This window comes from Nycticebus coucang, chromosome 10 (genome assembly GCF_027406575.1).
Source record: "Nycticebus coucang isolate mNycCou1 chromosome 10, mNycCou1.pri, whole genome shotgun sequence".
Taxonomy (NCBI): domain Eukaryota; kingdom Metazoa; phylum Chordata; class Mammalia; order Primates; family Lorisidae; genus Nycticebus; species Nycticebus coucang.
In genome coordinates, this window is record NC_069789.1 from 115,944,877 (window position 1) to 115,970,603 (window position 25,727).

At 47.6% G+C, this 25,727-nt stretch overlaps 1 protein-coding gene across 2 annotated transcripts; it reads right to left on the reverse strand.

Moving 5' to 3' along the window:
• Positions 1-5,119: 5,119 nt before the first annotated feature.
• LOC128596773 (trans-1,2-dihydrobenzene-1,2-diol dehydrogenase) lies at positions 5,120-25,235 on the reverse strand. 2 transcript variants are annotated; one of them, XM_053606485.1, is made up of 8 exons: positions 25,108-25,235; positions 24,576-24,714; positions 22,575-22,738; positions 16,407-16,659; positions 12,007-12,131; positions 11,081-11,231; positions 10,787-10,851; positions 5,120-5,165 (listed from the first exon to the last, which is right to left on the reverse strand). In XM_053606485.1, the coding sequence occupies exons 3-8, from the start codon at positions 22,578-22,580 to the stop codon at positions 5,127-5,129; spliced, it is 639 nt and encodes a 212-aa protein (XP_053462460.1). In that variant the 5' UTR covers positions 22,581-22,738; positions 24,576-24,714; positions 25,108-25,235; the 3' UTR covers positions 5,120-5,126. The 2 variants fall into 2 exon arrangements, with proteins under 2 accessions (XP_053462460.1, XP_053462459.1); XM_053606484.1 differs by lacking the exon at positions 5,120-5,165 and having other exon boundaries at positions 10,723-10,851.
• Positions 25,236-25,727: the final 492 nt, after the last annotated feature.

A 25,727-nucleotide genomic window follows, 5' to 3' on the forward strand; every position in this document is an offset into this window, starting at 1 on the left:
GCCCCCTGAACGTGCGTCCCTCACGTGGCCGCCCCGCAAAATGGCGGCCGCGGACTACTGCCCCGCAAGGCCACCGGGTCACGTGACAGGGGCTCTCTCCCTCTCCAGGGACTGTTGGCCTCCGTCCCAAGACTGCCAGATCAGCGCCTCCCTCTAAGTGCCCCCCATCCCACCACCGTTTAATCACAGTTATATCCTTCATTCATTCGTTCATTCATTCTTGCCCAATTTCAGAAGTTTGGGGAAGGAGTTCAGCCCTTCCTAGCGCAGAAGGAATAGCAACTGCAAAGGCTCAGAGCCCCAAGATACTGTACAGTACGTTTTAGATGACTAAGCCTGAGAGTGTTTATGTGTCTCAGTCAAAATAGAACGTATGTGAAGTTCAAAAAGTGGCAGAAACTAATCTGTGGTTATAGAACGGCAGGATATGGACAGAGTGAGGTTCCTGGGATACTCCAAATATGCCATATCTTAATCTGAGTGGTGGTTGTATGGTTATACACAATTTTTTTTTTTTTTTATAGAGACAGAGTCTCACTTTATGGCCCTCGGTAGAGTGCCTTGGCGTCACACAGCTCACAGCAACCTCCAACTCTTGGGCTTCAGCAATTCTCTTGCCTCAGCCTCCCGAGCAGCTGGGACTACAGGCACCCGCCACAACGCCCGGCTATTTTTTTGTTGCAGTTTGGCCGGGGCTGGGTTTGAACCCGCCACCCTCTGCATATGGGGCCGGCGCCCTACTCACTGAGCCACAGGTGCCGCCCTATACACAATTTTTTAATTCATTGAGTTGTCTACATAAGATTTGTGCAACTTTATGTAAATTATTCTATCTCACGTTACAAAGGAAATAATAGTAAGTAGCTAGGGTCAGATGATAAAGGATTTGAGCACATCAGAGAAGGGGTTTGATCTACAATCCTGAGAATAGCTGTAATTTTTGAGCAGGCAAAGGGTGGAGTCAGACCTGGGTGTCTCCTCAGTTAAAGGAGCTTTCATTTGCTGGTGGGGTGACTCACTGCCTGTAATCCCAGCATTCTGGGAGGCTGAGACAGGAAGATCCCTTGAGCTCTGAAGTTCAAAACTATCCTGAGCAGGGTGGCACCTGTGGCTCAGTGAGTAGGGGGCCGGCCTCATATACCCAGGGTGACACGGGTTCCACCTGCCCCGGCCAAACTGCAATAAAAAAATAGACAGGCATTGTGGCCGGCGCCTGTAGTCCCAGCTACTAAGGCGGCTCAGGCAAGAGAATGGCCTAAGCCCAAGAGCTGGAGGTTTCTGTGAGCTGTGACGCCACTGCATTCTACCGAGGGTGACAAAGTGAGACTGTCTCTAAAACAAACAAACAAACAAACAAAAACATCCTGAGCAAGAGCGAAACCCCATCTCAACTAAAAATAGAAAAAAAACAGCTGACATTGTGGCCCATCTAGTCCTAAGTACTTAGGAGACTGAAGCAGGAGGACCGCTTGAACCTAGGAATTTGAGGTTGGGGCACTCTAGCCTGGGCAACAACAGAGTCAGACTCTGTCTTAAAAAAAGAAAGAAAGAAAAGAAAAGAAAAAAGAAAAAGAGCTCTCATGGTGTTACCCGAATTCTTTCTTCAGTAGGTCCTTGGTCTTGGGGATTCAAAGAATGAATCCACGGACCACAGATCAGCAATAAGGTAGGATTTTATTTTTTTATTTATTTATTTTTTTATTTTTGTAGAGACAGAGTCTCACTTTATGGTCCTCGGTAGAGTGCCGTGGCCTCACACAGCTCACAGCAACCTCCAACTCCTGGGCTTAAGCTATTCTCTTGCCTCAGCCTCCAGAGTTGCTGGGACTACAGGCGCCCGCCACAACACCCGGCTATTTTTAGATTGCAGTTTTATTAGACAAAAAGGAATATAGAAGAAGTAAAAAGCACCACAGCTTCTAGCAAAGGGGAATACACAAGTTGGAATTCTCTCATATGGGTCCTTTGTCTAGGAGTATATTCACATTTTGGCCAGGAGTTCGTAGGTGGAAAAACACCTTTTCAAAGTTAATGAATATATTAACAAATGAATGAATGCAGCCTCTCCACTGGGGCAAGGTTAGTAGGTCTTTGCTGTTTTTGTCTCAGGGAAGGGATTAGGGTGGGTGCTTCCTTAGTCTAGGTGGAACCATTGAGCCTGTTTCAGGCTCCTTTGTTCAAGATCTAACTAGAGCCCAGAGGATGTGGCCTGGAAAGGGCAACCTGTTTGTGCTAGAGAATGGGGGGCCCTATCCAGCCCTGAATGGGGAAACCCTGTATCAATAGCCCCTAGGATTTATAACACTTCTCTTATAGCTGTAATTAATTAACTAATCCCCAGCAATGTTTTAATTTGATGTTAGTCTTTTCTTTTTGAGACAGTGCCTCAAGCTGTCACCCTGGGTAGAGTGCCGTAGCATCACAGCTCACAGTAACCTCCCATCTCCTGGGCTCAAGCGATTCTCCTGCCTCCGCCTCCCAAGTAGCTGGGACTACAGGCGCCCGCCACAATGTCCGGCTATTTTTTGGTTGCAGCTGTATTGTTGTCTGGTGGGGAGGGCTGGATTTGAACCCACCAGCTCAGGTGTATGTGGCTGGCACCTTAGCTGCTTAAGCCACAGGTGCCGAGTCTTTTTTTTGGAGACAGAGTCTCACTGTGTCACCCTTGGTAGAGTGCTGTGGCTCTCAGCAACCTCAAACTCTTGGGCTTAAGCTATTCTCTTGCCTCAGCCTCCCAGGCAACTGGGACTACAGGTGCCCACCACAACGCCCAGCTATTTTTGTTATTGTTGTAATTGTTGTTTAGCAGGCCCAGGCCAGGTTCCAACCCACCAGCCTGGGTACACGTGGCTGGCGCCCTAACCACTAAGCTACGGGAGCCAAGTCGGATGTTGGTCTTTTTTATCTACCTAAAATTTCCACAAGGGTTGAAATTGTGCTAATTTATCCGCAGTTCTTTTAGAAACTACAGCACTACCTGATTCATGGTTTCTGTTAAAATGTATTATTTAAGAAATGGGCGCGGTAGCTCATGTCTATAATCCCAGCATGTTAGAAACCAAGGCCAGAGAATCATTCAAGACCAAGAGTTTGAGACCAGCCTAAGCAACATAGCAAGATCTATCTCTACAAAAAAATTATTTATTTTTATTTTTTTTGAGACAGAGCCTTAAGCTGTTGCCCTGGGTAGTAGTGTCGTGGCATCACAGCTCACAGCAACCTCTAACTCCTGGGCTCAAGCGATTCTCCTTCCTCTGCCTTCCAAGGAGCTGGGACTACCGGCGCCCACCACAATGCCCAGCTGTTTTTTGGTTGCAGCCATCATTGTTGTTTGGCAGGCCGGGCTGGATTCGAACCTGCCAGCTCAGATGTATGTGGCTGGTGCCTTAGCTGCTTGAGCCACAGGCTCCAAGACTATTTTATTTTTTAGAGACAGAGTCTCACTTTGTTGCCCTCAGTAGAGTACCGTGGCGTCACAGCTCACAGCAACCTCCAACTCCTGGGCCCAGGCGATTCTCTTGCCTCAGCCTCCTGAGTAGCTGGGACCACAGGCGCCTGCCACAACACCCGGCTATTTTTTGTTGCAGTTTGGCTGGGGCCGAGTTCAAACCCACCACCCTCGGTATATGGGGCCAGCAGCCTACTCACTGAGCCACAGGCGCCACCTTACAAAAAAATTTAAAAATTACCCAGGCATGGTGGTGCGCCTGCAGTTCCAGCTACTTGGGAATGTAAGGTGAGAGTATCTTTTGAGCCCAGGAGTTTGAGGCTACAGTGAGCTATGATTGTGCCATTGCACTCCAGCTAGGGCAACAGAGTGAGAGCCTGTCTCAAAAAAAAAAAAAAAAAGAAAAAAGACATGTTTGAGTGTTAGGGAACATATAGAAGAAAGGCTCAGAGAAGACTTCTAGAAGGAGATAGTTGGCCAGCCGAGGTGGCTCACACCTGTAATCCTAGCACTCTGTCTGGGAGACTGAGGTGGGTGGATTGCCTGAGCTCATAGGTTTGGGACTAGCTGAGCAAGATCAAGACCCCGTCTCTAAAAATAGCCAGGTATTGGGGTGGGTGCCTATAATCCCAGGTCCTTGGGAGGCTGAGGCAAGACAACAGCTTGACCCCAACAGTTGGAGGTTGCTGTGAGCTGTGATGCCACAGCATGAAAGAGGATAGATAGGGTGGCACCTATGGCTCAAAGGAGTAGGGTGCCAGCCCCATATACCAGAGGTGGTGGGTTCAAACCCAGTGCTGGCCAAAATAAAGAAGATAGATAGGGGGCGGCGCCTGTGGCTCAGTCGGTAAGGCGCCGGCCCCATATACCAAGGGTGGTGGGTTCAAACCCGGCCCCGGCTGAACTGCAACCAAAAAATAGCTGGGCGTTGTGGTGGGCGCCTGTAGTCCCAGCTACTCGGGAGGCTGAGGCAAGAGAATCACTTGAGCCCAGGAGTTGGAGGTTGCTGTGAGCTGTGTGAGGCCACGGCACTCTACCGAGGGCCATAAAGTAAGACTCTGTCTCTACAAAAAAAAAAAAAAAGAAGAAGATAGATAGTAGAATGCACAAATCTTCCTTCTCTCCCTGCCCTTGCCATGGCCTGATGAAGTATGGCATGAAGAGGCCCCCCTCCTTGTTTCCACTCACCCTCTGTGTACTATACCCCACTATGAGAAGGGGTATCTGTGTCTTCAACCTGAGTCCCAGGATAAAAGATAGTAGAATTAGATCTGAACCCAATTCCAAATGAGCCCATAGGGGAGAAATTAATGTTTATTGTTAGGAGCCACTGAGATTTCTTGGGCTGTATGTTATGCAGCATTGCCCTAGAAAAACCTGATAGTTACAGCTCAGTGTCCAGATAGTGTGAGAGAAGAAGGTAGATGTATGGCAAACAGATCTTAGAGTGCCTTAATGTGACACTGAAGACAACCAGGAACATGGCATTTCAAGATCATAGATGTCACGGACCATCAGCCTAACACCACCAGAAACATAGTCTGATAAAGTCAGGTTTATTGACCCAGTGCAACGATGGAGGTCTCATACCGACCAGAAAGGAAAAGGCAAGAAAAGAGGATAAGGTAGAGTTTAGGTGACAACTAAATAATAGGCTCAAAGCGAAGCTCTGTCAATATCAGGTCTGGACCATGAAGTGGAACCAAGGTCTTGTATCCTTGGGAAAAAGAAGAATGTAGATTGGAATGTAGTGTCCAGAAACCTTTTATTTATTTATTTATTTATTTATTTATTTATTTTGAGACAGAGCCTCAAGCCATCGCCCTGGGTAGAGTACTGTGGCATCACAGTTCACAGCAACCTCTAACTCCTGGGCTCAAGCGATTCTCCTGCCTCTGCCTCTCAAGTAGCTGAGACTACAGGCGCCTGCACAACGCCCGGCTGTTTGTTTTTTTTTTTTTTGATTGCAGCCATCATTGTTGTTTGGCGGGCCCAGGCTGGGTTCGAACCCGCGAGCACAGGTGTATGTGGCTGGCACCTTAGTCGCTTAAGCCACAGGCGTGGAGCCAATGTCCAGAAACCTTTTATCTGAAGCTGACAATGGGGTGGAAATCAAGGCTCCTACTCTGTATCAAGTGACTTAGAACCTTCAAGCAAGAGTTGGATGTTTTCATTTTTCCTGATATAATTTCCAAGAGTTTATGATTTCAGAGAACAAAAGTTTTTCAATGAGTAAGAAAGCATGTCCTTGAAAGAAATGGCATTTCCTGTTAACTTCGCGGCTGGCTTTATCTGCCTCTGTTATTCCAGCCCAATCAGTTAGCCTGCCCCCAGTTACAGAGAAGGGAAAAAGGGGGCTTTTAATGCAGCTACAGACCTTTAAGTAGAGCCCTTTGGTTAGCTGGGTGTTGTGGCGGGCACCTGTAATCCCAGCTACTTGGGAGGCTGAGGCAAGAGAATTGCCTAAGCCCAAGAGCTGGAGGTTGCTGTGAGCTGTGATGCCATAGCACTCTACCCAGGGCTATAGCTTGAGGCTCTGTCTCAAAAAAAAAAAATAGAGCCCTTTGTTGGGGGGTGTGTGTGTGTGGCTTTTTAGCTAATTCATAAACTAGGCATGTTGGTGTCCCTGTCTGTAGCCCTAGCCACTCAGGAGACTGAGACAGGAGTATCCTTTGAGCCTAGGAGTTAATAAATGCCCTGAGCTACAATCTCACCATTGCACTCTAGCCCCAGCAACAGGGCCAGACCTTGTCTTAAACAAAATAAAACAAAACTGGCTTGGCACCTGTGGCTCAAGTAGCTAAGGCACCAGCCGCATACACCTGAGCTGGCATGTTCGAATACAGTCTGGGCCCACCAAACAACAATGATGGCTGCAACCAAAAAATAGCCGGGCGTTGTGGTGAGAGCCTGTAGTCCCAGCTACTAGGGGAGGCTGAGGCAAGAAAATCACTTTAGCCCAAGAGTTTGAGGTTGCTGTGACGCCACAGCACTCTACTGAGGGTGACAAAGTGAGACTCTGTCTCAAAAAAAAGAAAGACAAAAAAGAAAAACCAGGCGGTGCCTGTGGCTCAGTGGGTAGGGCGCCGGCCCCATATGCCGAGGGTGGTGGTTTCAAACCCGGCCCTGGCCAAAACTGCAACAAAAAAAATAGCCAGGCGTTGTGGCCATTGTCTGTAGTCCCAGCTGCTCGGGAGGCTGAGGCAAGAGAATCGCCTAAGCCCAGGAGTTGGAGGTTACTGTGAGCTGTGTGATGCCACAGCACTCTACTGAGGGCGATGAAGTGAGACTCTGTCTCTACAAAAAAAGAAAAAAGAAAAAGAAAAACTAGCTGGACATTGATGCAGGTGCCTATAGTTCTAGCTACTTGGGAGGCTGAAGCAAGAGAAGTTCGAGGCTGTAGTGAACTATGATTGTGCCACTGCACTCTAGCCTGGAAAACAGAGTGAGACTCTGTCTCAAAAGGGAAAAAAAAGAAAGAAGATAAAAATATGTAGACTGAGTAAAACAGATGGCCCTCCCTAATGTGGGCAGCTTCATTCACTCAGCCAAAGGCTTGAATAAAACTGAAAGGCTGGGTGGCACCTGTGGCTCAGTGAGTAGGGCGCCAGCCCCATATACTTAGGGTGGTGGGTTCAAACCCCGCCCTAGTTCATTGCAACAAAAAAATAGCCGGGCCTTATGGCGGGCGCCTGTAGTCCCAGCTACTCGGGAGGCTGAGGCAAGAGAATCGCTTAAGCCCAAGAGTTTGGGGTTGGTGTGAGCTGTGACACCACAGCACTCTACCGAGGGCAACATAGTGAGACTATGTCTCAAAAATGAAAAAAAAAAATAATAAGATTTCAAGGTGAGGAACAGGAGAACTAGGGAACAGGGAGAGGGGAGAAGGGTGGGGTCTGGGAGGTTACAGTGTGTGGCACACCCTTTGGGGGTGGGACACAATTATAATAGAGACTTTACCATAGTAAAGTAATGCAAATAGGGTAACCTAATTCTTTGTACCCTCAATGAATCTAAAATAATAAATAAAAAAATAATAATTCATATATTGAAACCTAACCCCCAAGGTATTAAGTGGTGGGACTTTGGGGAGGTGATTAGATCAGATAAGTGTAAGGTGTACAGCCCTTATGAATGGGATTTGTGCATGTATTCTTTTTTTTTTCTTTTTTTGAGACAGAGTCTCACTTTGTCACCCTCAGTACAATATTGTGGCGTCATAGCTCACAGTGACCTCAAACTCTTGGGTTCAAGAGATCCTCTTGCCTCAGCCTCCCTAGCAGTTGGGACTACAGGCACCTACCACAATGCCTGGCTATTTTTAGAGATGGTGGGTCTCACTCTAGTTCAGGCTGGTCTCGAACTCCTGAGCTCTGGCAATCTACCCACCTTGGCCTCCCAAAGTACTAGGATTACAGGCGAGAGCCACTGTGCCCTTATCTTTTTTTTTTTTTTTTGTAGAGACAGAGTCTCACTTTATGGCCCTTGGTAGAGTGCCGTGGCCTCACACAGCTCACAGCAACCTCCAACTCCTGGGCTTAAGTGATTCTCTTGCCTCAGCCTCCCGAGTAGCTGGGACTACAGGCGCCCACCACAACGCCCGGCTATTTTTTGGTTGCAGTTCAGCCGGGGCCGGGTTTGAACCCGCCACCCTCCGTATATGGGGCCGGCGCCTTACTGACTGAGCCACGGCACTCTACCCGAGGGCGGTACAGTGAGACTCTGTCTCTACAAAAAAAAAAAGGATTGAGAGACCCCTTTGCTTTTTCTGCCAGATGCAGATGCAAAAGCAAGGGGCCATCTTTGAAGCACAGAGTGTGCATTCAGGAGACACTGAATTTGCTGACACTTTGATCGTGAACTTACTTTCCAGCCTCTAGTACTGTCAACAATAAATGTATACTATAATATTTATGAATATCTAGTCTAAGGTATTTTGTTATAATGGCTTAAATGGGCCAAGACCACATCTCATTTAATGTTCCCCAGAGGGTAGTATTTATTTATTTATTTAGAGACAGTCTCATTCTGTCACTGGCTAGAGTGCCATAACAGAAGCACTAGCACAAAGAAGCTTCCAACTCCTGTGCTCAAGTAATCCTCCTGCCTCAGTCTCCTGAGTAGCACCCACTACCATGTCCAGCTAATTTTTCTATCTATCTATCTATAGGTATATATTTTATTAAATCATAGCTGTGTACATTGATATGATCATGGGCCATCATACACTAGTTTCATAGACCGTTTGACACATTTTTATCTTTTTTTTTTTTGAGACAGAGTTTCACTTTATGGCTCTCGGTAGAGTGCCATGGCATCACACAGCTCACAGCAACCTCCAACTCGTGGGCTTATGCGATTCTCTTGCCTCAGCCTCCCGAGCAGCTGGGACTACAGGCGCCCGCCACAACGCCAGGCTATTTTTTTGTTGTAGTTCGGCCGGGGCCGGGTTTGAACCCGCCACCCTCGGTATATGGGGCCAGCGCCTTACCGACTGAGCCACAGGTGCTGCCCAACACATTTTTATCTCAATGGTTAACATAGCCTTCCTAGCATTTTCTTAATTATTGTGCTAAGACATTTACATTCCACATTTACTAAGTTTCGCATATACCGTTGTAAGATGGGGCAGCACCTGTGGCTCAAAGGAGTAGGGCGGTGGCCCCATATGCCAGAGGTGGTGGTTTCAAACCCAGTCCTGGCCAGAAACTGAAAAAAACAAAAAAAAAAAAGATAATTTTTCTATTTTTAATAGAGATGGGGGTTTCACCCTTGCTCAGGCTGGTCTCAAACTCCTCAGCTCAAGAGATCTTCCAGCCTCAGCCTCCCAGAGTTTGGGATTACAAGTATGAGCTGCTGTACCTGGCCTCACCATAGGGTAGTGACTACTTGCCTCTCCCCTTCTCTAATGATCAAAGACCGAAAGAGGCTTGGGGAGAGTGTAGCCCAGGACACTGCCCACACACCAGTCTCTTCCAAAGATCACACGCGCCATCTAGCTCTAGTTCCCAGACCTGCACTTAATCTGTGCCTGCAATCTTTAATGAAACTAATGCCAAGAAAAATAAAAGAAATGGAGAAAGACAGAGCCTTGGCCTGATAACCAGCCTTGCCCTCAAGACTTTAGTTACCATGCATTCCATTTCTGTCTAGACTACTTTGAGTTGCATTTCTGACACTTTCTGAAGGAAAAGCCTAACTGATATAACTGAATTTGAGGAGAGGCAGTTATACGTGGGCAAAGCAATAAGAACAAAACTGGGTGGCCTTCAGGAACCCAGAAAGACCAAGATTTCTAAGAACAGAAATCAGGCTTTTTTGCAAAAATCACTCCACAACAATGAGGGTCAAATCCAGAAAAGCCATGACAGGGGAACCATGGATCTGCTCATATGTCTGCTCCAGGAACTTATGGGAAATGTAGTCCTGACAGTGCCTCCCCACATCACATCTCCCATCTTTCCAACTTCTTTTTGAAATTTTCTTTTCCTTTTTTACTCTTATATTTTAAAATTGAGATGGAGTCTTGCTATGTTGCCTAGGCTGGCCTCCAACTCCTAGGCTCAGGAAATCCTCCTGCCTCAGCCTCCCAAGTAGCTGGGCTATAGGCGCATGACATAGTACCAGAGTCAAATTATTTTCTAGTGACCCTCTGATGGTGAGCCCTCCAGCTCCTGCCAGACTACCACTGTGAAGATCTAAGGTATCTATAGGCATGGCGCCTGTAGCTCAGTGGCTAGGGGGCCAGCCACATACACTGGAGCTGGTGGGTATGAACCCAGCCCAGGCCTGCCAAACAACAATGACAACTACAACAAAAGTAGTCAGGGATTGTGGTGGGCGCCTGTACTCCCAGCTACTTGGGTGGCTGAGGCAAGAGAATCGCTTAAGCCCAAGAGTTCGAGATGGCTATGAGCTGTGGCACCACTGCACTCTAACCAGAGCGACATAGTGAGACTCTGTCTCAAAAAAAAAAAAAAAAAAGGTATCTAGGGCGGTGCCTGTGGCTCAGTCGGTAGGGCGCCAGCCCCATATACCGAGGGTGGTGGGTTCAAACCCGGCCCCAGCCAAACTTCAGCCAAAAAATAGCCGGGTGTTGTGGCGGGCGCCTGTGGTCCCAGCTACTCGGGAGGCTGAGGCAAGAGAATCGCTTAAGCCCAGGAGTTGGAGGTTGCTGTGAGCTGTGTGAGGCCACGGCACTCTACTGAGGGCCATAAAGTGAGACTCTGTCTCTACAAAAAAAAAAAAAAAGGTATCTATAGAAACCATTTCTTTATTTATTCAGGAAATACATCAGTATTTGTCTTGGAGGAAGGTGACTCCAAGGGCCTTCCTCACCTCTTCAAGGATGTCAGCCAAGAGCTCACTTTCTGCCAGAGGAATCACAGGACTTTCCTTCAGGCCTGAGGGGAGAGTGCAATTAGGGACCCCTTCCTACCCACATAACAGAGGCCAAAAACCTACAATTCCCAGAATCCTATGTGGCACACTAATTCATGGGGGGGAGGTACATGTTCCCAGGGGATCCTGGGAGATGTAGTTCTAAACAGCTGGTTAACGGTATGAACAGAAGACCAAAGTCCCCCTAGGCCTGCCTCCCCCCCAAACCCTCCATGTCCTCCACATTCTTACCCTTGCACAGACAATCCCGGACATGCTTGGCCTCATAACTCATGCCTATCCCATTTGTAAAATTGCACTCTTTCGGGCCTGGGGGCAGTGGGAACTCCTTATGTTGCCCTTGCACCACCAGCTCTGTTGGGCACCAGCAGGGATCAAGGATCTGGGGAGAGAGAAGAATTGTCTCTGCTGTCCCCACTCTGAACGTGATGTTCAGTGCTTCCCTTTGGCGTTGTTCCTGCCTGTCCCAGGGAGGTTTGGGCCCTCCCTGACACCTGGTCCCTAGGGGGTTCTACATTAGCAATACCATTGTCTGTCTGTCTTCCCAGGAGCAAACCTCTCTTCTGATGCTAAGGACAAGGTGCTGTTTAGGCCTAGTGAAGAGGGTTATCTTTGTGTCTTTGTGAATCCTGTTTTGTTCAGATAATCCAGCACCTTCTTCTTCACTAGGAGACCTTCTTTAGCCCTACAGCCTTGGGAAACCTAAATTGTTCTCATCCCCAAGTCTAGGGCAAAATGGAAAGTCCCTGAATCCTCATGGTAAATGAAGCCTGAATGAGGCCCAAATCATCTGCACTCTGGCTGCTAAGAACAGTACTTTTTTCTAACAACAGTGTCCCAGAAAGCCCAGTTAAGCTGACCTTTCACCTCCAGATCCCAGCCTGGAAGCAATTCCAAAGATCACAACTGCCCACTAAGCATGGTTTATGATAACTGGCTTCTCCTCAGGCATAAGGATTCTGGACAGATCAATAGGTTCACCCTTGGGAAGGAGCCCAGAGGGCTAAACCCCATTTCAAGATTTGTTTGGGAGGATGAAATCTTCAGAATGGTGTGAAAAATGGCTGGTTCAGTTCATACATAGCTCTAATGGTCACAACTGACCCCTCCATTGCCAAGGGGCGCAATTACCAGCCGCTGGGCCTGTTGCATCTCACCTGGGCCATGCCCTTGGTACTGATCACAAGGGCGGTGTTGGAGAGCTGGGCAGTGATGCTGCAGGTGAAGCTACCATGGACCCCTCCTGGGTATTGCAGCAGCACAGAGACAGTGTCGTCCACACCTGGTGGGAAGTCATGGTTCAGGGTAGCACGGTGTTTCTGGGGTGAGACTGCAAAGGCCTCAATCCTACCTGTGGGACCTGGGTGAGAACCCTTCCTCTTAAATAGCAATGAGAAAAAACGAAGTGCTACAACATGGATGAACCTAGAAAATACCACGCTAAGTGAGAAATCCAGACTCAAAAAGCCATATATTGTCCATGTATGATTCCATTTCTTTCTTTCTTTTTTTTTTTTTTTTTGTTTTTTTAGAGGCAGAGTCTCACTTTGTCGCCTTCGGTAGAGTGCCATGGCGTCATGTCTCATGGCAACCTTGAACTCGAAGGCTTAGGCGATTCTCTTGCCTCAGCCTCCTGAGTAGCTGGGACTCCAGGTGCCCACCAGAATGCCTGGCTATTTTTTTTATTGCAGTTTGGCTGGGTTGGGTTCAAACCTGCCACCCTTGGTTTATGTGGCCAGAGCCCTACCCACTGAGCCTCAGGCGCCCCCCATATGATTCCATTTCAATGAAATGTCCCAAACTGGCAAATCCATAGAGTCAGAAAGACTAGTTAGTGGTTGCTTAGGGTTGGGTGAGGGAGGAGGAGAGAACTGCTGAGTTATAGTTAAAGGTGTGTTATTTTGTTTTTTAATAAAGAAAAAAAAAATGTTCTCGGGAGGCTGAGGCAAGAGAATCACCTAAGCCCGAGAGCTGGAGGTTGCTGTGAGCTGTGATGTCACAGTACTCTACTGAGGGCAAGGAAGTGAGACTCTGTCTCTAAAAAAAAAAAAAAAAGAAAAAGAAATGTTCTAAACTAGCTCAGTTCCTGTAGCTCAGTGGCTAGGGCACCAGCCACATACACTGGAGCTGTCGGGTTCGAATCCAGCCCAGGGCCTGCCAAACAACAATGACAACTGCAACCAAAAAATAGCAGGTGTTGTAGCAGATGCCTGGAATCCTAACTACTTGGGAGGCTGAGGCAAGAGAATCGCTTAACCCCAAGAGTTGGAGGTTGTTGTGAGCTGTGACACTATGGCACTCTACCCAGGGCAACATAGACTCTGTCTCAAAAAAAAAAAAAGTTCTAAACTTAAATCTTAAAAAAAAAAAATCATTCTAAAATTCTAAAATCAATAGTGGGGCCAGGCGTGGTGGCTCATGCTTGTAATCCTAGCTCTCTGGGAGGCCGAGGCGGGTGGATTGCTTGAGCCCAAGAGTTTGAGGTTGCTGTAAGCTGACACCCTGGCATTCTACTGAGGGTAACAAAGTGAGACACTATCTCAAAAAAATTATATATGATAAAGTGAGACTGTCTCTAAAAAATATATATATACATAATACATAATTTATGTATATAGACATAAATGTATACATATACATATATATAAATAAAATCTATTGTGAAGCTGGACGCAGTGGCTTACACCCATAATCCTTGCACTTTGGGAGGCTGAGGTGGGGATCGCTTGACAGGATTTTGAGACCAGCCTGAGCAGGAGTAAGACTCCATCTCTACTACCCTGTTTTCCCGAAAATAAGACATCCTCCGAAAATAAGACCTACTTACAGGAAAGATAAGACATCCCCTGAAAATAAGACCTAGTGCATCTTTGGGAGCACACCCTAAAATAAGACACTGTCTTATTTTTGGGGAAACAGGGTACAAATAAAAAAACTAGGCTCACTATAGCTCCGTGAGTGGGGCACCAGCCATGTACACCCAGGCTGGCGGGTTCGAGCCCAGCCCGGGCCTGCTAAACAACAATGACAACTGTAACAAAAAAATAGTCAGGTGTTGTGGCAGGCACTTGCAGTCCCAGCTACTTGAGAGGCTGAGACAAGAGAATCATTTATGCCCAGGAGTTTGAGGTTGGTGTGAGCTGTGACACCACGCACTCTACCAAAGGTGACATAGTGAGACTCTGTCTCAAAAAAAGAAAAAAGAAAAACTAGCCAGGTGTGGTGGCAGTGCCTGTAGTACCATGTGAGGAGGCAAAAGTATCACTTGACCCCAAGAGTTTGAAGTTGCTGTGAGTGATGATGATGCCACAGACTCTACCCAGGGCGATAGAGTAAGACTGTCTCAAAAAAGTAAAATAAAATAAAATAAAATAAAATAAAGTAAAATAAAATAAATTGTGGTGACTAATGTATACTAAAAGCCATCACATTAATTATACACTGTATTTATTTATTTATACCCTTTACCTTTTTTTTTTTTGAGACAGAGTCTAACTATGTCATACTCGGTTGAGTGCCGTGGTGTTACAGTTCACAGCAACCTCCAACTGTTGGGCTTAAGCGACTCTCTTGACTCAGCCTCCCAAGTAGCTGGGACTACAAGCACCTGCCACAATGCCCGGCTATTTTTTTGTTGTAGTTGTCATTGTTTGGCAGGCCCAAACCCATCAGCCCCAGTGTACTTATATGTGTCCGGCACCCTAGCTGCTGAGCTGGAGATGCCCTAGCCTCCTTTACTTTTCTTTAAAAATCTGCTATGGACTTTAATGAATGAATTGTATGGTATGTGAATTATATCTCAGAAAAACTCAAAATAAATGAATCAGAAGGCCAGGCACAGTGGCTCAGGCCTGTAATCCCAGCTCTTGGGAGGCCAAGATGGGTGGATTGCCTGAATTCACAGGTTCGAGACTAGCCTGAGCAAGAGCGAGACCCTGTCTCAAAAAAAGATAGCTGGGGGTGGCGCCTGTGGCTCAAGGAGTAGGGAGACGGTCCCATATGCCAGAGGTGGTGGGTTCAAACCCAGCCCTGGCCAAAAAAAAAAAAAAAAAAAAAAAAGATAGCTGGGCATTGTGGAGGGTGCCTGTAGTCCCAGCTACTCGGGAGGCTGAAGCAAGAGAATCACTTGCTTCAAAAGCCCAAAAACCTAAGCCCAAGAGTTTGAGATTGCTGTGAGCTGTAACGCTATGGCACTCTACCGAGGGTGACATAGTGAGCCTCTGTCTCAAAAAACAAACAAACAAAAAAAAACGAATCAACAAATACATGCTATGGAAAGGCTACCTCATCTTTCTGAGTCTCAGTTTCTTCCTCTGTACAACCTTGTTTCATGGGTACATAAATGAATTGATCACCATCTGGGGTAGTTTTTTTTTTTTTTTTAATTGAGACAGAGCCTCACTTTGTTACCCTTGGTAGAGTGCAATGGTTTCATAACTCATAGCAACCTCAAACTCTTGGACTCAAGCAATTCTCTTGCCTCAGCCTCCTTACTAGCTGGGCCTATAGGCTCCCACCACAAGGCCTGGCTATTTTTTTTTGTTTGTTTTTTTAGCAGGCCCAGGCCAGGTTCGAACCTACCAGCCCTGGAGCATGTGGCTGGTGCCCTAACCACTGAGCTATGGGCACCCAGCCAGGGGGGTAGTTTGTTATGCAGCAAGGGATCACTGAGACAACTTCAAAAATAATAATTATGGTCGGGCACGGTGTCGCATCCATGGTAATCCCAGCACTTGGGAGGCTGAGGTGGGTAGATTGAGCTCACAAGTTTGAGACTAGCCTGAGTCAGAGCGAGCCCTCATCTCTAAAAATAGCTGGGCATGTGGCTGGCAGCTGCAGTCCCAGCTACTTGGGAGGCTGAGGCAAGAGAATCACATAAGCCCAGGAGTTTGAGGTTGCTGTGAGCAATGACACCATGGCACTCTACCAAGGGTGACAAAGTGAGACTCTGTCTCAAAAATAATAATAATAGACTTGGCGCCTATGGCTCAAACGGCTAAGGTGCCAGCCACATACACCAGAGCTGATGGGTTTGAATCCAGCCTGGGCCCTTCAAACAATAATGACGGCTGCAACTGAAAAATAGCCAGGCGTTGTGGTGGGCACCTGTAGTCCCAGCTACTTGGGAGGCAGAGGCAGGAGACTTGCTTGAGCCCAGAAGTTGGAGGTTGCTGTGAGCTGTGATGCCACGGCACTTTACCTAGTGTGACAGCTTGAGGCTCTGGTCTCAAAATAAATAAATAAATAATCATTTATATTTATTAACTGCTTTCCATTTGCCTCAAAATTACTTCATTAACTCCCATGACAACCCTATAATTGACATTTACCAATAATATAATTAGGCCTCAAAGCTTTTGAGCCTCTTGGCCTAAGATCACACAGCAAAGTCCCAGTACAGAGCCTGCCTGCACTCTTTTCTGATCCTCTTTGACTTTATGGGAAATTCCTCTAGTTGTCTCATCTGATTATTGTGGGCTAGAAGACCTATTCCCAACTCATTGTTCTCAGGGAGCAATAGTCACTCCTATTGCCATCAACCAGTCCATAGAGGTACCTGTTTCATGGCGCCTTCCCATGGCTGAAATCTTCTCTGGCTTCTGTCCACCAAAGACCATGGAGATAAACTGGAGGCAGTAGATCCCAATGTCCAGCAGGCCTCGACCAGCCTGGGCCCAGTCTACAGGCCAGGGTACGTGAGTGAGGTCCTTCCCAAATTCTGCCCGAGCCACCCGGAGGTCTCCCAGAGTTCCCTGGGCCAAAACAGACCTCAGAGCCTCTGAGGCAGGAAAAAAGCATGTCCAGATGGCCTGTAGACCACAAGGGAAAAAAGGCAGGACACATAAGTGAAGGAAAGGAATTAGGGTCCAGGAATTAACCAACCAGTTCTTCTCCCTTCTAGGGTCTACAGACCCCCCCTCAAAAAAATATACATATATATATATTTTATATATATGTATATATTTTTTTTCAACAAAAGAGTCTCACTTTTTTTCCGAGGCTGGAGCTATGGTCCCAGTCTTGAGAGGGTACCCACAGCTCTCCCGTCTGCAAACACATCCTGTCAGTCCCCAAGTTGTGTCCTTCCCATCCCTGACTGTCCTGGACCTTGTACTTTCTCATCTAAACCATTTCCCCAATCTTCCCGCTTTATGGGTGGAACTGTGTCTATACCCTCCACCTGGCAATTAGTAAGCTGAAACCTTAACTCCCTGGTATCTCCAAAAGTGACTGTATTTGCTTTGTTTATTTCAGATTAATATGAGGGTACAAACAATTAGGTTACAACGTTTGCATTTGTTAGGTAAAGTCCCTTTTGCAGTCCCATCCTGCACTAAGGAGGTGTGCCATATACCATTACATTGTACCAATTAGGTGGGAGGACACCAATCCTCCTCTTTCCTCCCTTTGTCTTCCCACCTCCCAAGGTGACTGTATTTGGAGACATGCTATTTACAGAGATAATAATGTTAAAACGAGGTCATTAGGTCAGGCTCTAATCTTTTTTTTTTTCAATTTAATTTATTTTTTATATTTCTTCTTTATTTTATTTATTTATTTATTTATTTTTTGAGACAGAGCCTCAAGCTGTCACCCTGGGTAGAGTGCCATAGCATCACAGCTCACAGCAACCTCCAACTCCTGGGCTCAAGCGAGTCTCCTGCCTCTGCCTCCCAAGTAGCTGGGACTACAGGCGCCTGCCACACGCTCGGCTATTTTTTGGTTGCAGCCATGGTTGTTTGGCGGGTCCGGGCTGGATTCGAACTCGCCAATTCAGGTGTATGTGGCTGGCGCCTTAGCAGCTTGAGCCACAGGTGCTAGCCCTTTTTTTTTTTTTTTTAGAGACAGAGTCTCTCTTTGTCGCCCTTAGTAGAATGCTGTGGCATCACGGCTTACAGCAACCTCTAGCTCTTGGGCTTAGGGGATTCTCTTGCCTTAGACTCCTGAGTAGCTGGGACTACAGGCGTCCAGCTATATTTTTGTTGCAGTTTGGCGGGGGCTGGGTTCGAACCTGCCAGCCTGGGTATATGGGGCTGTCGCCCTACTCGCTGAGCTACAGGCGCCACCCAGGCTCTAATCTTTATAAGAGGAAATTAAGACAAAGACACCCAACAGGGAAGACCAGATGAAGAGATAGGGAGAAGATGGCTATCTGCAAGTCAAGGAGAGAAGCCTCTGAAGAAATCAATCCTACTGATAACTTGATCTCAGACTTCTGGCCTTCTGTATTGCAAGAAAATGTATTTCTGTTGCTTAAGCCACCCAGTCTGTAGCACTTTGTTATGTCAGCTCTAGCCAACTAATTCACCCAGTCTTCCACATTGCCCCAAAGGGGTCTTTGCTTCTCTTAGCTCTGACCCTATCTCACCCCATGCTCAATACCCTTTTATGGGGCCAGGTGTAGTAGCTCATGCACTTTGGGAGGCTAAGGCAGGAGGATCACTTGAGCCCAGGAGTTCAAGACCAGCCTGGGCAACATATCAACACCCCTCCTGTACATAAAATAAGAAAAATAAGCTGGGCATAGTGGTATGCACCACAACCTAAGCTAGTCAGGAGACTGAGGCAGGAAGATCGCTCCAGCCCTTCAAGACCCTGTCTCAATAAAAAAGGCCAGTCCCAGTGGCTTGCAGCTGTAATCCAAGCACTCTGGGAGGCCGAGGCCAGAGGATCCCTTGAGCTCAGGAGTTTGAGACCAGCCTGAAGAAAATTGAGACCCTACCTTTGCTAACAATAGAAAAACTAGCCAGGCACTGCAGCAGGTGCCTCTAGACCCAACTACTCAGGTGGCTGAGGCAAGGGGATTGCTTGAGCACAACAGTTTGAGGTTGTAAGCTATGATGCCACAACTCTGGCACAGAGTGAGATTCAATCTCAACTAAAAAAAGGAAAAAAAAGGCTTGGCACAGTGGCTCCCACCTGTAATCCTAGCACTCTGGGAGGCAGGAGGGCAGAGGCGGGAAGATTGAGCTCAGGAGATGGAGACTAGCTTGAACAAGAGTGAGAACTCATCTCTACTAAAAATAGAAAAATTAGCCAGGGCAGGTGAGGTGACCCACCCCTGTAATCCTAGCACTCTTTGAGGCTGAAGTGGGTAAATTGCCTGAGGTCAGGAGTTTGAGACCAGCTTGACCAAGAGCAAGACTCTGTCTCTACTAAAAATAGATAAATTAGCCGGGTGTTGTGGTGGGTGCCTGTAGTCCCAGCTTCTCAGGAGACTGAGGCAAGAGGATCACTTGAGCCCAAGAGTTTGAGGTGGCTGTGAGTGATGATGCCACAGTATTCTACCCAGGGCGACCAAATGAGGTTCTGCCCCCACCCCAAGAAAAAAAAAAGAAGAAAAGAAAAAAGGGCTGTGCCTGTGGCTCAAGAAGTAGGGCACCAGCCCCATATACCCGGGGTGGTGGGTTCAAGCCTGGCCCCGGCCAAAACTGCAAAAAAAAAAGAAAAAAAGAAAAAGAAAAAAATAATTAGCCAGGGATTGTGGTGGGCACCTATAGTCCCAGCTACTTGGGAGGTTGAGACAGGAGGGTTGCTTAAGCCCAGGAATTTGAGGTTGTTGTGAGCTAGGCTGACACCACTGTAGTCTAGCGTGGGGCAACAGAGTGAGACTCTGTCTCAAAAAAAAAAAAAAAGGAAGAATCTTCTATGTCTCTCTATTGCTCAATATGAGCTCCCACGTATTGGGTATGTATTATGTACTATGTGCATGCTTTGCATAATAAACCCACCCACCCTTCCAGGTGGCTATCGTTGTATCCATTTTACTGATAAGAAAACTGAGGCTCAGGTGAGTCAAATTACTTATCAAAGGTCCTACAGCTAGAAAGTAGAGCAGTGATTTTCAACTGGTATGCCATGACACACTGGTGTGCTGTGAGAAGATCTTAGGTGTGCTGCAAAAACATTTAAAGATTATTGGCTTGGCGCCTGTAGCACAGTGGTTACTGTGCCAGCCACATGCACTGAAGGTTGTGGGTTCAAACCGAGGCCAGGCCAGCTAAACAACGATGACAACTGCAACAAAAAAATAGCCACAGCGCCTGTGGCTCAGTTAGTAGGGTGCTGGCCCCATATACCGAGGGTGGTGGGTTGGAACCCAGACCCAGCCGGGCGTTGTGGTGGGCGCCTGTAGTCCCAGCTACCCGGGAGGCTAAGGCAAGAGAATTGCCTAAGCCCAAGAGCTGGAGGTTGCTGTGAGCTGTGATGCCAAAGCACTCTACTGAGAGCAACAAAGTAAGACTCTGTCTCTGAAAAAAAATTTAAAAAAATATAGGGGCGGTGCCTGTGGCTCAAAGGAGTAGGGCACCAGCCCCATATACCGGAGGTGGTGGGTTCAAACCCGGCCCCAGCCAAAAACTGCAAAAAAAAAAAATCTAGATAGCCAGGTGTTGTGGCCGGTGCCTATAGTCCCAGCTACTTGGGAGGCTGAGGCAAGAGAATCGCTTAAGCCCAAGAGTCTGAGGTTGCTGTGAGCTGTGGCACTATGGCACTCTACCAAGGGGGAGGTGGTGAGACAGCTCAAAAAAAAGTTTTTTTTTTTTTAGAGAGAGTCTCACTAGCCGGGCGTTGTGGCGGGCACCTGTAGTCCCAGCTACTCGGGAGGCTGAGGCAGGAGAATCGCCTAAGCCCAGGAGTTGGAGGTTGCTGTGAGCTGTGTGACACGACGGCACTCTACCGAGGGCAATAAAGTGAAACTCTGACTCTACAAAAAAAAAAAAAAAAAAAAGAGTCTGTCTCAAAAAACCCCAAAAAATTAGAGAGAGTCTCACTTTATCGCTGGGATTATAGGCGCCCAGCTGGGTTTTTCCATTTTGTTTTTAGGAGTCAGGGTCTCACTCTCACTCAGGCAAGTCTCGAACTCCTGAGACTTGCCAGTGAGCCACAAGTGCTGCCCTATCATCATCATCATCATCATTATTATTATTATTATTTGAGACAGAGTCTCAAACTGTCACCCTGGGTAGAGTGCTGTGGCATCACAATGACAACTGCAATAATAAACAAAAAGCTGGCACGGTGGCTCACGCCTGTAATTCTAGCCCTGTGGGAGGCTGAGGAGGGAGAATTGCTTGAGCTCAGGAGTTCAATACTTGTCTGAGTGAGAGTGAGACCCTGACTCCTAAAAACAAAATGGAAAAACCCAGCAGGATGCCCGCAGCCCGAGTCTGAGGTTGCAATGAGCTATGACGCCATTGCACTCTGCTCAGGGAATAGGGTGGGAATCTGTCTCAACAACAACAACAACAACAAAAATATTATTAATTAAATTATTTTTGAAAAAAGTTCAAAGCACAGTAAGTATATTTTTTTACTCTTTTTTTATCAACATAATTTAAGCATGTCATTGAAGTTTAACTATAGGTTCAAGTGTGACATGAGATAAAAAAAAGTCTCAAATTACTGAAGGAAAGAATTGGCATCTAGAATTCTCTGACTCCAAAGCCCGATATCTTGACCTATTCAAGGTCAAGTTCATACTAAACACTTGAAATCCGCCCATTCTTGTTTTCTTTAAAACTTAACTCTGCTTTTCCCCTCTCACTCTATTTTCTTGTCCTTTAAAGCTCAGGTCAGCCCCTACTTGCCAGAAACCTCCTTGACCATCACCCACAATGGTTGGGCCACTGAATTCCAGAACAGACAGGGACCATGCCCACTACAGTCCACATAAGTGGGCATTGGGATCTTGAGCTCCCTCAAAACTGAGCCTGTGTCTCATATGTCATACGTTCCCAGTTCCTAGTATATAATCAATCAGGCACACATGAGGTGATAATAAAAATGAGGAAGTGATAAACTCTCAGAATTTTGACACTGACAAGGCACAGTGAGAACCAGAAGGCACAGGGTGACAACATTAAGTCTTGACTATCCACTTGTTGGGCAGATAGAACTTTGCAGACTGGGAGGCTCAGCAATCTTGGACATATAATAGCTAGATAGGACAAAAGGAAGTACATGGTAGCCATTGCTATTACTGGCAGAATCTACAGCAAGTTATTTAAGAACTATAGTACGTAGCCGGGCGTTGTGGCGGGCGCCTGTAGTCCCAGCTACTCTGGAGGCTGAGGCAAGAGAATCGCCTAAGCCCAGGAGTTGGAGGTTGCTGTGAGCTGTGTGAGGCCACAGCACTCTACTGAGGGCCATAAAGTGAAACTCTGTCTCTACAAAAAAAAAAAAAAAAAGAACTATAGTACACCCTAGCATGGAAATAGCTTCTAGGTGCCATTTGCTGGCCATCTTAACTGCTGGTACTGTCCATTTTCACTTGGTGGCTATTTTAGTTGGTGGCAATAGCCTTGACCCCAGAGGTAGGGGTCTGATAAGGGCAAAAGAAAGGCTGCTTAAGCTATTTGATGTTGAGAGTGATTGGGAGTTCCATGAATCTTCTGACCTCTCTCCCTGGAAAGCCACCCAAACTATGCCCAGTGCCACTTTCACTATTAGCATCTTTTTCTTAAAGGTTTACAAAGGATCCAAGAACTCAAGCAAATCTTGCCATGTTTGCTAAGGGCCAAAAGCAATGGCTCCTCTATAATAGATGTTGCCAGCAGATTCAAGTACATGCTGGCAAATGCACTGACCACTGGTTTATTTTTCTGCCCTGTTGAATGTTGACAAACATTTTTTTTGTGTTCCTTACAAAATGTCCACCAGCAACTATGTTTAGTCATGGCAAGCCAGGCCATGTTGGATGTTGGAAAGGTGCCTCCACCCTCACCTCCATAAGGAAGAGGCCTCAGGATCGGGCCTCGGCAACCATCTCATGCACTTCTGCGGCGGTCATGCCCATGGGCTTCTCACACAGGACAGCCTTGCCTGCTGCCAGGGACAGCAGCACCACCACCTTGTGCTGGGGGTGCTGGGTGCCAATGTAGGCCACCTCTAAGGTGGGAAGAAGGACATCAAAGGTCAGCAGCCACGCCCACCTCAGCCGGCTGGGACCTGCCCACAACTGAGAAGCCCCCCGCCCCAATTTAGAGGTCTTGCCCCCAACATCCTGGTGTCCCATTATACCAGAGTCTCTGTTAGGAAGCAGCTATAGCCTATAACCATTCTCTACCATCTCTCTATTTTCTTTTTTTTTTTTTCGTAGAGACAGAGTCTCACTGTACCGCCCTTGGTAGAGTGCCATGGCGTCACACAGCTCACAGCAACCTCTAACTCTTGGGCTTACGTGATTCTCTTGCCTCAGCCTCCCGAGTAGCTGGGACTACAGGCCCCCGCCACAACGCCCGGCTATTTTTTGGTTGCAGTTTGCCGGGGCCAGGTTTGAACCCACCACCCTCGGCATGTGGGGCCGGCGCCCTACTCACTGAGCCACAGGCGCCGCCCCACTTCTCTATTTTCTTCTGATTATTTCCAGTCCTCTGAAGTGATTATAAGCACCGAATCCTCACAAAACCCAGAGGTAGATTCTAGTATTTTGTTTTGCAAATGAAGAAACTGAGAATGGCTAGCAGAAGACAAAAATGAGGACTCAGTTGTCCACGGCAGTCCTGCCTCTGAGTCCAGGCCACTGGAGAACGCAGACACCCCAGACACAGGATGTATTAAAACCCTTACCAGACTCACTGGCAATCACTAGAAATGCAAGCCTCAGTAGGGTGCTGTGGCTCATGCCTGTAATCCCAGCACTCCAGGAGGACAAGGCCGGAGGATCACAGCTCAGGAGTTCAAGACCAGCGTGAGCAAGATCAAGACTCCCATCTTTACTAAAAATAGAAGTATTAGGCCATAGGTGGCACCTGTAGCTCAAGGAGTACGGTGCTGGCCCCATATACCTGGGGTGGCGGGTTTGAGCCCGGCCTCAGCCAAAACTGAAAAAAAAAAAAAAAAAAAAAGGCGGCACCTGTGCCTCAGTGGGTAGGGCAACCGCCCCATATACCAAGGGTGGCCAGTTTGAACCTGGCCCGGGCCAAACAGCAACAAAAAACAGCCAGGTGTTGTGGTGAGCACCTGTAGTCCCAGCTACTTGGGAGGCTGAGGCAAGAGAATCGCCTAAGCCCAGAAGGTTGCTGTGACCTGTGATGCCACAGCACTCTACCCAGGGCGATAGCTTGAGACTGTGAAAAAAAAAAAAAAAAAAAGAAAGAAAGAAAGAAAGAAAGAGAAAGAAAGAAAAGAAAGAAAGAAAGAAAGAAAGAAAGAAAGAAAGAAAGAAAGAAAGAAAGAAAGAAAGAAAGAAAGAAAGAAAGAAAGAAAGAAAAGAAAGAAAGAGAAAATAAATAAATAAATATTAGGCCAGGCAAGGTGGCTCACATCTGTAATCCCAGCACTCTGGGAGGACAAGGGGTGGGGGTCGCTGCAGTTCATGAGTTCTAGACCAATCTGAGCAAGAGCCAGACCCTGTCTCCTCTAAAAATAGAAAAACTAGCTGGGAGATCTGGTGGACACTTGTAGTTCCAGCTGCTCAGGAGAGTGAGGCATAAGGATCGCTTGTGCCCAGGAATTTGAAGTTGCTATAAACTAGGCTGATGCCACGGCACTCGAACCTGGGCGACAGAGTAATTCTGTCTCAAACACACACACACACATACACACTCACACACTAGACAGCCTGTCCAGATCAAGCCTATTGCTACTGCTGCGCCCAAGATCTTTCCAGAAGCCCAAAGGGATTGGCTTTTCCCGCGGAGCCTTGCATCTCTCATGGGGCAGTCAGGGGGCAGCGCCAGGGTTTGGGGACCCAGCACCCCAACCGCCCTCGCCACTCACCCACGTTCGGGTCTTTGGCCAGCTCCTCATAGGAGCCGTAAGCCTTGGGGTTGTGGTGTTTACGTGCAAACTCCTTCGCTCGGCTGAGATCGCCGGCCGCCACCGCCACCGCCTGGAGGGTCGCCCGGGTCAGACTTAAGGGGCTGGGGAAGGCATGGAAGAAAGGTGGATGGGAGGAAGTCTCGGGAGAGAGGTTGGAGGTAAGGAGAGATTACATCCACCAGAAGGGCAGAAGGGGAGCTGTGGTCTTGAGGGGAAGAGGTGGCAGGGACTGGAGACTGGGCATGACAGATCTGGGGAAAGCGATTATTATTAAATCCCCTAATACCCTAACACCTAAATTATTTCTCTTCACAGTAGCTCTGATCAAGACACTTCCGAACCTCAAGGAACTCAGATTTAGGGGGTAGAGGTAGAGAAGGAGTGAGTACGGAAACAGACGTTTCACCTCCACCGCTTTGGGGACCCAGACGTCCGGGACCCGAAAATCCCTCATCTCTCACACCCAGGATCCCCGGCCAACGCCCCTTGCCCACCTCCTGCAGACTGCAAAGGGAGAGCGGACCTAATGCTCGGAGCGAAGCAGCATTCGCAGCACAGCCGTGAAGTCGCTGGAGAATAGGCCGACTGACACGATACCCCAGCGGAGCGCCATCGTCGCAACCAAGAGCCTCAAAAGCTTCGGGGTCTATGGGTGCAAATAAAAGACCTGACGCCCCGCCCACTGTTCCCATATTCCACGCCCATCACTTCTATACTTCTTCTCCATTGGCCGCCAGTCCCTAAGGAACGGATGAGGTCATTCAGTTCCAGCACCCCCATTGGAAGAGGGCACCTTTAAGCTCCTAGCGCTATACCCGGACCACAGTTTTCCAAGGTGGCTTCTGCAGACTTGTATCTGCGAGACCTAAGTTGCAGGGCTGGAGGGCGAGGGCGAGGGCCAGGAAGTTGTTTATTGGCAACTCTAAGAATAAAGTGAAGCCTGGGCAGCGCCTGTGGCTCAACGGAGTAGGGCGCCAGCCCCATATGCCGGAGGTGGTGGGTTCAAACCCAACTGGCTCACGGCTGTAATCCTCCCACTCTGGGAGGCTGAGGCAGGTGGATTGCTTGAGGTCGCGAGTTTATGACCAGTCTGAGCAAGCAAGACCCCCGTCTG

Bases quoted from the DNA above. Each gene is read 5' to 3' on its own strand.
- LOC128596773 (XM_053606484.1), bottom strand. The intron at 12,132-16,406 runs GTACCTCTATGG...ACTTCCCACCAG, and splicing joins GGGAAGGCGCCATGAAACAG to GTGTGGACGACACTGTCTCT. The intron at 11,232-12,006 runs GTGAGATGCAAC...CTCTCTCCCCAG, and splicing joins GTACCAAGGGCATGGCCCAG to ATCCTTGATCCCTGCTGGTG.